This window comes from Trachurus japonicus, chromosome 7 (assembly GCF_045865225.1).
Source record: "Trachurus japonicus isolate A0001 chromosome 7, Traja_1.0".
NCBI classification, from domain to species: Eukaryota; Metazoa; Chordata; class Actinopteri; order Carangiformes; family Carangidae; genus Trachurus; species Trachurus japonicus.
In genome coordinates, this window is record NC_140913.1 from 26,130,160 (window position 1) to 26,147,818 (window position 17,659).

A 17,659-nucleotide genomic window follows, 5' to 3' on the forward strand; every position below is an offset into this window, starting at 1 on the left:
TGCTCTTAAAGGGACAACACCTGGTAATAAGTTATTACTTTATTGTAGATCTTGAACATAAATCCAAAGAAAGAAATGTAAGGACTATTTATCACAGCAGGTTTAATAAAATATTCACTTACTTTGGCATTGTTCTGCAACCTCTAAATAATTCTCAACACCTGGAAATGATATATAGGACGTGTCATTGTTTTTAAAAAAGAGAGAATTTACATTTCAGAAATTACACTTTACTCTCTGTCTAGCAAAGAGTTAGCTACGATAGCTACTGTATCTCTTGTGTGCTACTGATATCTTGTCTGTAGGCTACAATAATGTAGCTGCTGCCACCAGAATAGTTTCTACAAAATGGTGTATTTCCTGTGAATATTTTCATAGTGGGGGGAAAAAAGAAATATGTCCTTTGAGAAACCAAACATCACACCAAGGAATAATTAAAAACACGAGTGCTTAAAGGTTAAAATAAAAATCCACAGAAATATAAAATAGATTGAAATAATGATAGGCAGGAGTGCATGTTTCAGTAGGCAGTCTATACAAACATGAAACATCAAATACAATATACAAATTAGCTTCATGTTACTTTCTAATGTATGTCCAGCATATTTTTTTTTGTTGGCCCTGAGCTAATCATTTTCCTCTCATCAGCTGATCCTCTTCATCATACTGGGTTGACGAACTGGTAGACCAGCCTGCGCGATACATCAGGTTTTCGAATGATTCCCTTCTTGTAGTACTGACGTATCGAGCGACTCAGTTTGTCATAGTTCATAGCTGGTCGGTTCTTCCTGATGCCCCACAGCCGCGCCACATGAGCCGAGTCTTCGATTTTGAAAATCCCTGTGGACAGAGGAAAGAAAATTTACTCAGTTTGGATCCTGAGTTGGATGAAAGTGTCTGAACTTAACATCAGTGTAACAACACCTAATATGACCATTCTTGTTTATTCTCAATTGCCATTTCTGGGTTTAGCATATAAGCATGCTTAAATGTGCTAATAAGTTACAAATACAAGACACATCTGAAGTTAAAAGTTATGCAATTTTGCTAATAATGTAATGTTTTCCAGGTCATGAACCAAATATACTGGGTAATAGTGCTAGATGAAAAGTTACTTTACCAAATGGCGATGTTAGGGAAAAGGAAATCTCAAAATCAAGACCGTGGAGTAAATGTAGTTTCTTTAATTATTCTAAATTAATTATTAATTATTACTATTATTATTCTATTTAATTATTCTCATTGTAATGGTCTTTTTCTTCTTCCAAAAATCTCAAAGGTACAAAACAAACATTTGTCAACCAATTCAATAGCATAAAGTGTGTGTGTTTTTTTTAGGCCATCTGCTATTTAAAGTAGGAGAAACCCTCACAAACACTCAGCAGGGATCAGTCACATGAAATGTCTACAGTATTATTAATACGGTATACAGTATGCAGCAGGTCAACCGGTGCAGCTCTCTGTGACTCATTACCTTTCTCCTTGTTGAGCCAGCGGATGCAGCGGCTGTAGTTATGTGGCTTGAGGAGCAGCTCCTGAAGGAACTGCCACAGGTGGATGGGCTGGCTCGGGTAGTGACACATCACATCTGACCAGGAATCATCATCAGCTGCTGACGCAAGAGAGAGATTTTCAGAAACCACATGACACTGTAGGCAGCTGTGGTTTAGGAAGTGGAGTGGTTTATCTACCAATCAGACGGTAGCTGGTTCAATCAGCTTTGTAATTATTACAGTGTAGTTATAATAGTTCAAACTGCTTCTAATTATAAACAAGAACTTACCAGACTTTTTGTCTTCTGTTGGACAGCGCTCCTTCATTGCTGCAGCTGAGGAGACAAACAAAACAACATGACTTTAACTTTAGGTTCATGTACAGTTGACACACATTCATCCCTCAGTGACCCATCATGTTGTACTTACCAGATCTCCAGATGTCCAGATGAGCGTACAACACGTCTCCAAACTGCATGGAGTGCTGTCTGAAGTCTGCCTCTGTCATGAAGCACAGGTCCCTCCCATTCAGCTCCTGGAACATGGTGCTGACCTGCGGCAGCTTGTACAGATGTTCAGTCCACAGCAGCCACTTCTGAACGTGCACACAGCTCCAGTCTGAAGGGTCTAAAGAGGAAACACAGAGAGAGCAGCTATTATCTGGTAAACAGCTCCACCTTTGATTCTCTGATGCTGAAAACGTGTCAATAATCAGATCTTTTTTATAAAAAAAAAACTAAACAGATGTTTTATTTTCACCAGTTAACACATGACCACACTTTTCAAGAAGTCTGTAACCAACGGTTGTGTTGATGAAGCTGTTATTTGACACTGAATACATTTAAATATTGCTGCCATCTTCTTTCTGCATTTATCAGGCAGCGAAGGCAAGACTATCCAGTTTTTATGTTTAAATCATGAGAATCATGCTCTTGTCGCTTTAGTTTTGCCTACTCCTTTTAGATTTACAAAGTGGCTACAGATCAGATAAAAAACAAAGTTTATAACAATTATGCGTCATTTGACTGAAGAATTGTTAAAGTAGGACTTATCAACCATTAACCAAACAGAAAACAAAAACAATGGCTGTTGTTGGGGGATTTATTTGACTTAGTGTTATGTTAATTCAGGCTGTTTTTAAAGTCAAATTAGCGTCATTGAAGTGTAACTGAAATCTGAGAAAACACTAGTGAGCCCACATGTTATACTATAGGTTTAAGACAATAATGTTTTTAATGAGTGTGTAGAGTTTGACATAATATTGGCATTCACCAGGCACTTAGGGTAAAGATGCATTGTGGGAATTGTAGGATCCAGCCTACACTGTTTCAATATTGGCAACAAAATGTCAGGATGTCTCATTATTTCTTGGAAGAGAAGAGTAAATAATCACTCACACTGTGTATGATTTTAAGACTCCAGATACTAAACTCACTTCTTCATTGTCAACAGAGCAGTTTGCTCAAGAGAGAGCAGGGCCTCAGCCGTTGACTGACCGGGTGTCAGTTATGTCAATGCCATAGTAAACAGGCAAATGAAGGATTTTTATTGGACTCCAACTATTCACGGCAGTTTTTTTTCAGTTTTTAAAACATCAGTGATAAATCAGCTGAGCCTGTTCTGTTCTGTTCTGTTTTACCTGGAGCGATGTTGAGCAGCTTGCAGGCTGTGTCCACGTCTTTCAGCACCTCTCCCACCACCATGGTCTGGACTTGCTCCAGACAGCGCTCCTCCACCTGACCCTCCACCTCAGAGGAGGAATCCTGGGCTCGGCTGCTCGGTGCAGGTGGGCTCAGCTCCAGAGTCCTGGAGGGATGAGCAGCAGCAGCAGCAGCAGGAGAGGGAGAGGGGGCCTCCGTCATCCCCAGCACCCAGGGGTTCTCCTCCATGACTAAGCGGTCGTAGCAGGGGACGTAGACCCCCTGCCAGCTGACCTCAGGGAGCCCCAGCAGACTGCGGGGCGGTTTGATGTCCTCCGTCTCATCCAGCCAGGCCACCCTGGGGTTCGTGTGGGGGTGAGCGATGTAGAGAGGCGAATGCGCGGTGCAGCCCATGTGTTCACGACCTGGACTCCCCATGCTCTGACTCCTTTGAGGCTGGAAGAAGAAAGCAGCAGTTCAGTTTTCACAAACTGGTGTCATAACATGCTGTACACCCTGCTCAAGAACCGTGACATTGTCTCGTGAGACAGAGTGGCATTGATGCTGCAACCAGTCCCAGATGCTCAATATTTAAACAGTAGCGATCCTAAAGTAAACTTGACATTTGCTCTGTGATATTTACTTTGCTTGGACTTATACTCTGCAGAAGGAATCAGTTATTCTAGCTCTGCCAACTGGAGCATTTACGATGGCTCAGCTCATTGAAGTTGATGTTTGCCTTTCAAGTTGATTTAATGTCGCTTAACACCTCAGTAGACTTTCGATCCAGTATCTATGAGAATCCATGTTGGATTCTCAAATCAATACATATTTTTGGAAATGTTCAGGTTCAGTTGGTTCAACCCAGGTTAAAATTCTGACCTTTTCTTTCTATTATTGTTAATATCGTCATTCAGTAATATCACGATCCAATCTACTCCACCTTTTAGATTGTAAACACAGATTACAGAAGGAAGATCAAAGCCTTTTTTTGTCCCTCCAGCTTTAAGGAAAAAACTAACGTGTTTGTCAGTTTTACTGGGAAAAGAGCTGTTTGGCCTCCGTCCCAAACTAACAACTACTGCCTTTAAAAGATATCAACTACACCAGGTCGTCAGGAAAGATCACAATTTAATTGCAAAAGAATGTTTGACAAAAAGAAAAGAAAAGAAAAGAAAGAAAAAAAAAGCATAAAGGGTGGGACATGTGTGATATGTGGATAAAAGATAAGTACTGGAAAGTATTCATCATAGTATGAGTAAGAGGGGAGTGGTGTGATATGCCAGTATTTAATTTGACAATAACTAAACACTCTATGTTTCAGTTTACAGTTATTAAAGTGAAATACCTGCATTTTTATCTGCTTTCATTCCACTGCTACTCTGAGATATATACTGAATATACTGAAACAGTGTATACATATACTTTTAGTGTTTTAACTTTGCATGTGAAAGGGAAATCCCTATTTCCATGGAAGTCTTTTTTTTCTCACACTCCATTCACACTATTAGATATGGACTGATTATGATGAACTAGCTGAGACAAGCACTTTTTTAAAAGAAACTTTTTCAAAACACATGTGCATAAACAAGGCAGATCCCAAAGTATGACTGCTGTAGGAGTCCAGTACAAAATATAACAAAACAAATCTACAAGTGGCCGGTTGCTGATTACTAAAAAGAAAAGACATAAAAGACAGAAATGGTATCAATAAGTTTCAAGTTTCTTGTTGCCAACTTTTCTTTAGATTTATGAGGATAACCAATAGTAATAAAGGAGCATGTATGATAACATTATATATTGTCTATGTAAACAAGTTACATGGCCCAGGTGTCATGGCATGCAATAGTTTTTTTTTCTAGCAGTTTGAAAACCTGCTTGTCTAGATTCTTCTTCCTCATCTTCTTCTTCTTCTGTGTGTGTGTTGTGCATGTGTGTGTGTATTATGTACTGTTTAAATGAAAGCAGCATGCTGATGATATCGGGCCTATTATTTGTGGACTGGATATTTGGTGCTGTGTTTGCAGCCGAACTTATATCAGAGGCATTTTTAGCCAATACTAAAGGCTCATTCACGGTTCCTTACACTGCACTGTTCCCCTGACAAAGGTAGAGGTTCTTAATCTCACACTTTTATGAGTCGTTGTGTGTGCGCTCTGACAAAATGTCTGCAACTGTTTCTGTGCACGTGCATCAGCCTGTGTGAGCCTGTCAGCATGCACATGTGTGGTTGTGTTTGTTTCAGCTTGCAGGGGACAATAAAAGTTGAAACACTGAATAGAGTTACCTTTGTTTAATCTATTTAAATCTAACATGTAAAATGCTGAATTAAAAAATGGCTTGAGCAACTTTTTCACAGGTGAAAACTCAATTCTAACTTAAACTGACAACTATCAAAAATAATTTATCATATATTAGTAGAAATACAAAAATAAAAACCAGAAAAAAACTGATGATAAAAACTTATATCAGCTAATAATACAATAATATCATATATCATATCATATCATAATACACCTTTACTGAGGCCAAACTTCCAAAGCATGCCGTGGGTTTGAAGCACAGGTGTCACTAATGTCATTAACGACAGGTCTCCTATAGTGAAGCATCAGTCAGCCATGACAGTGTGGCTGTGAGGCAGCAGCACAGCAGCAGCAGAGTCCTGAACCAGCAGCAGGTAACCAGACTTCAGCCTCAGTTCATTTCATCATTCACATCTGTGTCTTTCTTAATGTGACATGTTGTCATTGAAAAAGACCCTGCACGGTGTATTTCATAATAATTTGACTTGCATGGCGTCAACCAATGCCTTGCATGTGACAGCATTTATAGGCCACGCTAAATTTCAACACCTGACCCAAGATTATCCTCTAAGATCAAAACACTCAACATTACAATAAATACAAGGGAGAAATAAGCAGAAACTGTTTGCGAAGAATGACAAAATTAATTTTATCTTATCCTAAAACTGAATGAAAATTCTAACTACTTGACTTAACTTTAAATGATCGTAATCGTGTCTATTTTCTGTCCAAATGAGGATTTACATAGGAACACTATACACAGATCTTCAGAGTATCACTACTCCTGTTCAGGTGAAAAATTTGCATACTTCGTCCACTACTGGTGGGGAAAAAAAGTGGCAGCAGTGTTAATGTGACAATAAACAGTTGCAGCAGCAGCATGTTGTGTGTAGCAGGAGTCTTACCTTGTCAGTGTTTGAGAAGAAAGTTTTCCACTGATGATGAGATTTCTACTTCTTCCTTTATGTCCCCGTGTCTCAGTTGAAGTGCGGCCTGATGTCCAGGTCCTCTGGAGGCCGTGACTCTTCAGCCCTCAGGTGAGGATGCACTGTGTGTGTGTGTGTGTGTGTAGTTTCTGTCTCCCGTTCCCAACAGTCAGAGCTGGATCACTTCATCCACCCGGTCCAGCCACTGAGACACCTCGTTTGACTCCTTGCTGTAGCAAGACTTTGACTTATTTGGGACGCAGAGCCTTCATGACATATCAGCTCTGAGAGAAAGGGTGTGTCTCATCAAGGGAGGTTGCTCTAAGTACCTACTTAATAATGACTAGGGGGAGTATTCACATGGAGAGTTCCTTAAGTAAACAAACCTGCTGAGTCTTTTAACAGCCTGGGTCCCAACAGTTTGGAGAGAAGCTGTGATGGCATCTATGGAGTTCATAGGAATATAAAATAAACCATTTTTAAGGAAAATACTCAAACTATGTGAAGGTAAAACACAAAATCCGAGGCCTAAAAGCGATGGGGAAATCTAATTTTATCTAATCTAATTTGGATACAAGGGTAAATGTGTCAAAGTGCCTCTATTCTGTGTGGGAGGTGGAGAATAATTTGTCTATAAATCTACAGCCCAGGCCCACTAATGATTTATACCTGAGAAACTCGCTGTGGAAATAGTGAAATCACACTTTATCAGGCAGATTTTATACTTAAATAAAAGTCACTGTAAAGTTGTTATGTGCTTTTAAAGGCTTAGCACACCGTCTCCATGCAGTAGGTTTTAACTGCAGTGAAGCCTGAGGAAGATAAAAGTGAATTTTCTTTCTGCGTAGAAATGTCCTGAAGCATCTTTTTCTACCCGGTTCTTTTTAGGCCTTTACACTTCCTCAACAGGACAGAGACGATCATACAGACAACCACGTACAGAAACTAACCTGTCATCCCAACTGAAGGACTTAAAGTATCATGCACACTTGATATTCAGCTAAATGTGGGATACATGGGCCATAACATCCATGAAACACCAGTAAACCATGCAAAAGTTGGGGGGAAACAATGGTTAGAGATGTGTTCAAAGGAGCAATACTATTATTGGAAAAGTTGAATAACTGGTATAGAGAGCGAGTACGAGAGTGAGAGAGAGAAAGAGAGGGAAAGAGAAAACGAGAGTGTGTAAATGTTTGCTTAAACTAAACAGTAATGTTTGTGCGCTTGTGTTGAAATATTCGAAAGAGTTGCTGCCTGCGCGTCCAGTCCACCCACACAGATCATCCTCAGAGGAAAGTAGGATTAGAGCTTTAGTTAAAAAAAATCTATTTTTTCTGGTCTCAGATGGGAAAAGTAAAAAATAATATAAAAAAATTAAGAGCCACGGATTCACATTAATGCCTGAAACACAAGTTAGTTTACCCAGCTACACTTTACACCTGAACCTTTACAGTGAGTCATTCATTTGCTAATCTCACACTTACTGTATTTCTTTTGTACATTGCTGTGACACATTTACATGTGACACTCAACCTGAGCAAATGACAAGTGAGTGTTTCTCCCTCGGGCAGTTTGGTTTGGTTTCACAGACTGCTGCTGGACGGAGCCGTTGACAGACACAACAGACCCTGGAAAAAACGGGGGGGGGGGGGGGGGCTCTTTAGGGGTGGGGGAGTGGGGGTGGGGGGCAGCATGCAGCACTTTGACCAGTAAACCTGGAGGCTAATACTGTATGTAACCTGACACCAGTTGAAGTGCAAAAAAAAGGAGAAAACCCTCATTCTGAGTTTTCATGTTCATCCATTGGCCATTGTTTGGTCTGTTTAAGCTCTCGGTTCAGTCAGAGGTTAGTTTTCTTAACTCTTAATTTGTTTTTTACAGTATGTAAAAACCTGATGAGCAAGAGCAGCCATACTGCTCTAGCCCCTGAGATAACACAGAGAAGGTTATAATTACTCAAAAGTGTCTTGTAATATGCTTTTGATGTTAATTTAAATGCTTAAAGTATAGTTTAATGGGACTGATTAAGTCCATGTTACAATGAATTAAAAAAGCAGTACACAAGTAGGCTAAATGGGATGTCCTTGGAGCCACTAGTGGTAAATAGTATAAAAACAAAGAGAAATCTGATCCTGACCATGTGGAAAGAAGAAAACGCATTAAAATTATTTAATGCTGGTGTGAGATCAGTAAAAAAAAAAATCATGACTTGGGATTTATTCATATTTTCAGATCCACAACTTGTTAATCGGAGCGGCTGCACAGTGATGACACAGAGCCCAGAGTCTCAGTTTTAAGTGATAATTTAATCATACAAACATTCATCAAACATACAGGGAAAAAAAGCTTTCATCTCTTCATCTGTTTGCACTTCCTAACTCTCCTAAATGTGCTGTTGTAGGAGTCTAATGCCAACTGATTCATTCTGCAATCTGACCAGAAGAAAAAAAAAAACATTACAACGAAGAACGAAATGCACGCGGCACTTTTTCAATGACACTGACAGTAGGAAGAGACACTTATCATTTAACATTTTGCACAGGAGACAAGACACATTTCTGCAAAGAGTCGTCGAAGGATTCTTGCAACATGTTTGTGGTATCGGCTGGTGTTGTCATGTTCTTCAGCTCAGTAACCCTGGGGCTTACAGTTAGCGCCTCAATAAAAAGGGGTGTTTATCTGACAAGCTGGTCTCACACAGTGGCTCTGGATAACAGATAAAAATCACAGAGTTGATAAACCCTTCAGGACTCAACTGTATTTGTGGAGTTATGTACGCACAGACCTTTCGCACAGGTCACATAACTGCATAGATTCAGCCTGTTAGTGCAAGTAAATAATGCAGTAATCATTTCAAGGGGAAAACATGATACTGCCGTTTCACTCGTGTGGTTGACTTTGCATCTGAAATAATGATGAAACAAGATTAAACTTTCCAACGCGCCTACTAAACTCATCTAAGAGATCAATGATTTGTGATCGATTTGAACGAGAGATGGGGGGGGAAATGCAGAATATTAGCACACTTAACAAAGTCCAATGCAAATATACAATGTAGGACCTTTGGGTAAAATTAATATGTCCAAATCTTTATCTTCTTCTACATTCATCAAATACATTCGACTTACAAGTCCAAGACAGCTTTAAAATGACGATTCAGAGCAGGGCAATAAAAATATGTATTCATTTATTATGTTAATTATGTCTTTACCGCTGTTCGTATGGCTTAAATTCAATGTCTTATGGCATAATGTACATCAATCCTGTTATTTTGTGTTTTGTTATTAATTCAGTACAATTAATGGGAATATCTCTCAATACTCATTACCAACAGAACATCCTAATATAATGTCCTCTTATATTTCATAGATATGTATTTTTCAACATTGACGCAAATTGATGGATGAGGAGAAACTTTCACCGTCTCATAACAAGCCTGGCTTCCGTTTAGTGAGTCCCTAAATGTTTATGTTTGTTTGGTTACAGAAGAAATCATTAAGTTGAAGCTGGCTCTAAATTCTAGCTCTAAGAAAAAGGTTCCTGTACAATAATCTTGACTAAGATTCACCAAATCATAGGAGCCATACTGTAAATACCATTTCTGCTTCTCAGCTCTCCTCTTAGAGCAGTGAGCGACGCCCTCCGCTGGGAGAACACTGCATTGCATCTAAAACTGCAGCCACAGTGATAGCATAGAAATGATTTCCCATAATGAACAAGCCTTGTTGAATAAAAAACACTGGTAATAATAACTGACTGACTTAAAATGAGCCATAAATATATTTCTGGAGGAAGTCGCTGTTCCCCTTCTCAAAAATAAGAAAGAAAAAAAGTGTGTGCCAAAATATCACGATGGTTAAAATTAAAATGTGGTATTTGATGGATAGTTTCAAAGACCCAGATTATTATATTTAGTTAAAGGAAACTGGTTCTGAAACCTTATGGGTATATTTAAGAGTCACAGCAGAAACTGGAGAATCAGTTGGCAAAATAAATGGCTTTTCCTCCAAAAGTCTCTCTTTCAGGTTGTGCATTGCACACACACATATACACAAATTGTCACAAATAAACACTCCTGTCATCATTGTTTCATTTGCACTCTGACACCTAAAAAATCAGAAAAAAAAAAAAAAAATTATCACTCAAAAGACTCAGCACTCATTTTTAACTTAGCATTCACACGTGCATACAGTGGGTGTGGGATGTTAGTTGAGCTGCACGTCAGGAGCGTTGGCTTCTGGTTTCTCAAACTGTAGCTGGACTTTGCATAAAGTGTTTTTGAATCTCCACACTTTTTCCACCAGCTACTGATAAAGCCTCTTCTTTCTCTTATTGGTGTGACAGACTCCGGAGGTACGGTTTAGTGCTGCTTCACTGTGACAAGTCCCATGATTTAAGAGTGGCCAAAAGGAAAGGACTCCTGTATACCCTGTGAGGAAGATGCAAGATGACGTTAAAAAAAAGGGTTTGCTAAATGAGACAAAAAATTAGTATATTTCATGTCTGTACATAGGTCAACTGAAAGTGTAGGCTTTTTGTTACATACGGTGACTGTACAGTTGAAACAATTATTTTATAGAAAGTTAATCAGTATTGCTTTGTGTCATTTAAATTCGGATGCATCCGATTTATTTTCATTTTGGCTTTTAGGACACATTTAGACTTTTTATAGACCATGCAATTAATTCAAAAGATAAAATAACTGGTACATTAATCAATGCTGAGAATATTTTTTACATGTAGAACTAGTTATATCATACAATTTCAGTATTTTAATCTTGTCTTTTACTTAAATGCCAGATAAGAAAACACATACAGTAGATATCAAACTGAATCAGGAGTTAGCATTGCTGGCTAACTGCACATCTGCAGTTGTTTGATAACAAAAGTCGACCAACAACTCTGAGGCATTTCCTCATTAGCAACTGTAAGCACCCAAATTCCAAGATACTACATACAGTATACACATCTTGGAATTAGCTCAGAGTGCTAACTTATACAACAACACCTGTGCATTTTAAGTGTTAATTATGCATGCAGCAGTTTATATCCATTGTTTCACTGCTTTGGTCCAGAGGGCAATGTCTGGAGACGTTTGGATTTTTTAGGTGCAGACATTCATGGTCCTTTTAGCGTGAATTTACGAATGTAAATGTAAAAGAGGGAGCTGCGATCACCTTTTCATTGCTAAATACTAATACTGATAATCTATTAGTGTGACTGCCAATACCAATTATAAGGAAGAGTTTCTTATTCTATCTTTTCTATCTCTAGAAACCTGTGAAAAATAGAGAAAGAAAATATCTCGCACCGTGATTCACTGGTATGAAGAATCTCCTCTTACCTGGTTATAAGAGACTACTGATAGATTGCTTTGTAGACTGTTTGCTACTAAATCCACAGAGTTGTGTGTAAGTCCATTCTGATCTTGCTGTAGCTGGTTAGGGTTTGCCTGCCAATGTTCCTCTGCGACCCTATGGCCGCTGTCATCGTGGAGGCTGTTGTTGTTGCTGCTGTTGGGGCACTTGCTTTTCTCTGGCGAGGCAAAGGGGTTGTAGTCTCCTTCCAGGTTGCGGTGAGGCTGGGTGTTGAACTCGGCTTGGAAAGAGGAAAGCTGCTGTGTGACGCCGAGGAGGCCTCCGACCTCCACACTCAGAATCACCCAAATGACATCTGTCCGGAGAAACAAACACTGTGTTATTCGATATGCAAACGAATGGCATCCCCCTGCAAAAATACAACAAACTAAAGTACCGAAAAATTGATATCATAAAATTTGAAGAACACGACATTTTAATCGAAGTGTAGCAGGATAGGATAGGCTGTACTTTAAGATTACTAGAGCACCAGGTCTGCTGTTCCTTTCTCCTTCTTAAAGCCACTAGGACACTGATGGTGTAAGGTGAGGAATTATGGCAATTAACACCTAAATGAAATATTAAGGCAACGTATCATTTATCCCTCAGCTGCTTAAGTTGTAAGTGGGTGAGTCTCAGGGGAACCACCTGTTGGGATCCATGATACAGGCTTTTTTTTCTCAGGACGACATAAATCAGGGAAATTAATTGCTTAATTTAATTTTGTAGGTGCTAATAGAACAGCCAATCATTTTAAATAGTTTTCACTGCAGAACATGCATACAAAATGATATGGCATTTTATCTTCAGTAATGAATGTTACTGCTGCATACTACTACTACTACTGTTCAAGGCTGTTCATATAGACGTACAAGTACCAAAATAAAAACATGACACCTCCATTCAAAGGATGATACATTTCTTAGGGCTGTTTTTCTGAGTAAGTTTTATATTACTTTATAAAGTCAGTGGCATTCTGGTGTTTATACATACTGTGTATGGATGAAAACGCTATCTGTACTTTGGCTCACTTGCTCTTTAATTACGTACAAATTATATGTAATAGAATTAAATTTAAAGGGATAGTTCAACATTTTGGCAAATTGGCCCATTGCCATAATCCCTATACTCATAGCAGTAGGTTCGTTACCTTTATTTGTCGATGCAAGCTATTTTTAGAACGGCAGAGCAGAGCCACGAGCTGCTCAGAGCTCATGGGATTTCTTGGTTTCCTTCATCAAACGCATCAAATACACAATCCAACAACTCCAAAACGCTCTCCTGGACAAGTTGTGACCTGCACAGTCGCGACTCGGCTCGGCCGTTCTAAAAATAGCTTGCACCGACAATTAAAGGTAATGAACCTACTGCTATGACTATAGCAATTATGGCAATTGGCCAATTTGCCAAAGTTGAACTATCCCTTTAAGCACCTCAACGGTTAACTGATCTGTTTCTTGGTTTTAGGGTTGAAACTACTGCTTGCTAAACTGCAAACGATTTTCTCTATAAAATATCTGGTGACATCTTCAAATAGTTTGATTTATCTGCAAAAAAAAGTCCCAAACTAAGGATTATTAAAGCAGAAGTAAGCGATCCGGTCGTTTGGGCTAATGCTGCGTTCCAGGCAGGCTTTTGAAACCGTAAATTACAGCTTCAAGTCACAACTTACGACTTTGTAGCGTTCCAGGCAACCCACTCGTGTTTTTCCGACCTGTTTTACCTGTGAAAGTCACTATAACGGCCACTCGTAACTTCAGACCTGTGAAGTCGTACCAGATCGAACTGGTACGACTTCACAGGTCGGAAAAACACGAGTTACGAGTTGCCTTGAACGCACCATAACGTCTTGTCAGCCGATGGAGTTAGCAGCCCCCGCCCTCGTCATGGATCTATTGGTCCTCGTCCCTACGTCACCACATTCAGGCACATCCCTTGGCTGCACACACACAGCCCTTTATGCCCTTCTCTCTCCTCATTGGATAAAACTTGTAGGATACGAGAAAAGTTTTCTCCTCGGCTCAGAGCAGAGCAGAGGGACTGAGAGACCCGAGTTTCGGTCCAAACACTCTATGTAAGTGATTGCTGTCGGAAGATATAACTATTTAAGACTTATATTAACACAAAAATATCGCTTACTTCTGCTTTAATTTCACAATGATGGAAAAACACAGAAAAGCAGCAAATCGTCACATTTTAGAAGCTGGAACCAGTTAGTTAGTTGCAGGGTATATGTAATTTCTGTCACTCAGATCATTGACTAATGTTGCTGTCCTCACCTCCGTAGTAAAGTCCTGTGGCGGTGCACATTCTCCACTGACCCTGATACATGCCAGGAGCCACGGGGCTCTGCATCTGGACACTGACATCAGCCATTTCCTGGGGGTCTAGAGACCGCACCATCACCATGTTTACATGACCAAACTGATCTCCTCCAACATACTTCAGACAAACCCCGGGAGGCCATGACTCTGGACCTGGGAGACACACAAACGACAGAGTTGAACACAGCACGACACGTAAGTGAAATTAGGTTATATCTATATAGTCAGCCCTGAGTTATGTGATATCGTTATCATCAGTGAAGCAGACTTACCCGTGTTCTGTATCCTCCAGGTCTTTGTAAAAGGTGTGTCAGGTGGAACTGATTCGCCCTCACCAATTGTCACATCTTTTACAAAGGACATACAGGGTGCGTTGATGTTGGGACTCTCAAAGTCATAGTAGGCTCCGATGGCTGCCTGCAAATTCCTGGAACAACAAAGGGCAGAAATCCAAACAATCAGTACAGATCTTAAGTACAATTGGAGATTTATACATAGTACATATGAATGACCTTAAGTCAAATATGAGATCTATCCCTACTCTGGCTTTGGACATTATTTTCTAACATTTCAATCAAAAAAAAAAACCCAACTCACATTTGCATTTGTCATTAACCTTCACATATTTGTCAATTTTTTAATTCATTTATTGTTTAGTCTATAAAAGTCAAAGTAGCAATTAACAAAAAACAAGCAAGGACAATTAATTGTTTCTTCCCTAATAATTTCATTGAAGCTCTAACTCTAGAATGACAAAATAGTATTTATCTTTATTTAGTAATACAACCACCTATGTACAACCTCTGCTTTAATAAGTCAAATTTCAAAGAATAAAAGCCAAAGATTAGACATTTTAGTGACTGAGCCAAATGCACATACTGAGGGACAGAACAGAGATGTCTGCAGACTCAAAGACATTCAGAGTAGGTGCTTCCCGTGACATGCTGGTCATCCATAAACCAGTAGTTTATATTTTTAGAAACCCCCGTTGCAGAGGAGCCATTACACGGCATCACATGATCCCACCACCTCCTGCTCTGCCCCATAGACACTCGCTTGTTATCTTGCACAGACCTGCATCGGCACGCTTTAATCCTGCATATGCGCAGAGAAATTTCTTTAGGGAGAAGATTTCAGAGTGACCTTTTATGTCCCTGGTTATTTCAATTACACTCAAGGACACTGCGAACAATAATTTCATTGTTTTTATTTTAAACATGTCACCGGAGATCAGATTTCGAAAGCGAAAATCCATATGCGGTTTGCCAAGTGTTTCTAATATGTAAAACATAAATAAAATTTAAAAAATTGTACAATTTCTCCAGGCTTATAGACATAGTTTCACCAGACTTGCACAACCGGAGTGTGAATTTTGTACCGGACTCTGCGTTATTTGTTACGATATTACGTAATAAACTACATCATGGCAGTAGTGACCAACAGGAGGAGATAAGACATTTTGGTCAGTTTGTCTACATAAAACGAAATGACCAGCGTGTCTGCCTCGGACTCCCATTGACAACCAATATTAATAGTACAAATATTGTTTGAAAAAATTAAAAAATACTCATTATTATTGATGATTATTTCGTTTCAGTTTGGTGACGTAATACCTTGGTAACTAGCCTGATGTCAAAGTGCTGTTACGGGCTAGCTAACGTACAACTCGTGTCGGCAGCCTGAACATCAACGATAATAAACACTCATAAAAATGCATGCTAAAACGTATTTTTATTCAAATAAAAATAGCTTAGATATAAACGTGTGTGTTGAGGCCGACTATTTATCCTTTAAACCCCGCTAAGCTACCTGGCTGTGGGAATCAAAAGTCAATGGAGACGGACTGACTCAGCTAGTAGCTACGTTGCTACGACGTCGTTAGCTGTCACCGTCGTTATGTTTACATACCTCACGTAAATCACAGTGTCATAATAAAAGTCTAACGCTTGCTATCGTTTTCTTATTTTGCTTTTTTAATCGATTCCCCCCTTGCATTGTAAGAGAGAAGGCTAGCTAATGTACACCGTCTGTTATCTAACATCAACTACTAGTACTACTACTACTACTACTACTACTACAGAGCAGAGAAGGCCGGAGCGAGTCCCCGAGCTCACCAGTTGGTCATGTCCAGAAAGAAGGCGCATCCGGCGGGGTTCAGCTGAAACCCGAGGAGCCTCTGAAATTCCGATATCAGAATATCTTTGTCCGTTGTACCCATGCAGCTGAATTTCTGCATGAGCTCCTGGTCCAGGTCCAGGTCCAGGTCCATGCCCTCCATCGTGGCTTCGCCCGGACAGAGACGGTGGGGCTTTCGCTCCTAATTTAGTCCGAGGCCTCGACTTGTCATAACAAAACTCAACAACAACAGGGCCGAGTGCGCATGTCACATGATTGCATCGTGTGTCTGGTCTGTACCTTTGAGCCACACACACACAGGCCTGCTGGGAAAGAAAATACTAATCACAGCAGCACCACTGTTTCACTACTCATAATATTCAGTTAAATGTCACTTTAAACCCATTTAAATATCAACAGATTATATGCATTTTGTTAAAATTTTTAATATATATTTTGGAATAAAACAGACGATGTCAGAGTGAAGTTTATGCAAATTACATGATAAATTATTTTTTTTTATGTTAGAAATAAATTCTATGAACTAACTCAAGTAAGGTTAATCTATTGGATTGACCCTCATGATCCTCTGACTTGAGCATTATTCAAAGTCTGAGGGTAGATTTTAAACATGTTGTGCAGGCAAGACGGCAGACGGCCTAAAAATAGTGATCTGCAGGAAAGAGAGGGTGAACAGTCCTAAAATAGGAACAGATATACAGAGATACAAAAACATTTGTGAAAGCCAGCAGTACTGAGCTTTGACTTAGGAGTACTCAAATCTTTACCACCTATCACATGGCACCAATTGGCCTACTGTTAAATGTATTTTCATTTTGTAAATTCATGAAATATAAGGCAACAGTGCATTAGCAGACTTTGTATGCACTTAAATGAAATGTAATTTGCTTATGCATGACTAAACTTCTCTGTCTTTGGTAAATTTAATTTACAATGTTGCAGTGAACATTAGTAATAGGAATCTAAGAAACTTAATTGTTGTGTCCAAATTGCATCATTGCAGTGAGCACATTTTACACACAGACCAAGGGACCAACCAAGACACTTACATGAGAATATGACCTGAACCCAAGTTTTCTGTGTGGTCAGGTTTCCATCCAAATGAAGCATGTGGTGTTACTGTAACTGAATTCCCAAACACGGAGCAAAAGACAATGGAATTTGTTCATTAAGATCAACAGTGAGATGGGTGATGACATAATTCAAAAATATTGCCATCAAATGCAATAATAGACTCTGTTAAACTAAGACCGTCATTCTTTTTTATGTGTTTGTGTTTGTTAAGTTGATTTAATTGTTTAGGTATGCCAACAACACAATGTAGGGCTAATCCATAATTAGTTGTAACATCTCTGGATGGTTTTTTGTTTATTTTAGAAAATGATGTGGTATATGTTCCATCATTACCCTTGAAACATATTATAAATTGCAATATTTATCTATAACACAGTCAAAAACCCAAAGATAGTAAGCCTGC

General features: G+C 39.3%; 2 protein-coding genes across 2 annotated transcripts; both read right to left on the reverse strand.

Moving 5' to 3' along the window:
• Window positions 1–24: 24 nt before the first annotated feature.
• Window positions 25–6,599, reverse strand: LOC146984898 (SAM pointed domain-containing Ets transcription factor-like). Its single transcript, XM_085782488.1, has 6 exons — window positions 6,342–6,599; window positions 3,133–3,589; window positions 1,923–2,120; window positions 1,784–1,828; window positions 1,475–1,609; window positions 25–840 (listed from the first exon to the last, which is right to left on the reverse strand). Exons 2-6 carry the CDS (start codon window positions 3,569–3,571, stop codon window positions 662–664), a joined length of 996 nt encoding a protein of 331 aa, XP_085638614.1. The 5' UTR covers window positions 3,572–3,589; window positions 6,342–6,599; the 3' UTR covers window positions 25–661.
• A 2,053-nt stretch (window positions 6,600–8,652) lies between these two features.
• Window positions 8,653–16,409, reverse strand: LOC146984899 (protein ILRUN-like). The gene is made up of 5 exons (XM_085782490.1): window positions 16,161–16,409; window positions 14,319–14,473; window positions 14,002–14,199; window positions 11,710–12,038; window positions 8,653–10,794 (listed from the first exon to the last, which is right to left on the reverse strand). The coding sequence occupies exons 1-5, from the start codon at window positions 16,322–16,324 to the stop codon at window positions 10,759–10,761; spliced, it is 882 nt and encodes a 293-aa protein (XP_085638616.1). The 5' UTR covers window positions 16,325–16,409; the 3' UTR covers window positions 8,653–10,758.
• Window positions 16,410–17,659: the final 1,250 nt, after the last annotated feature.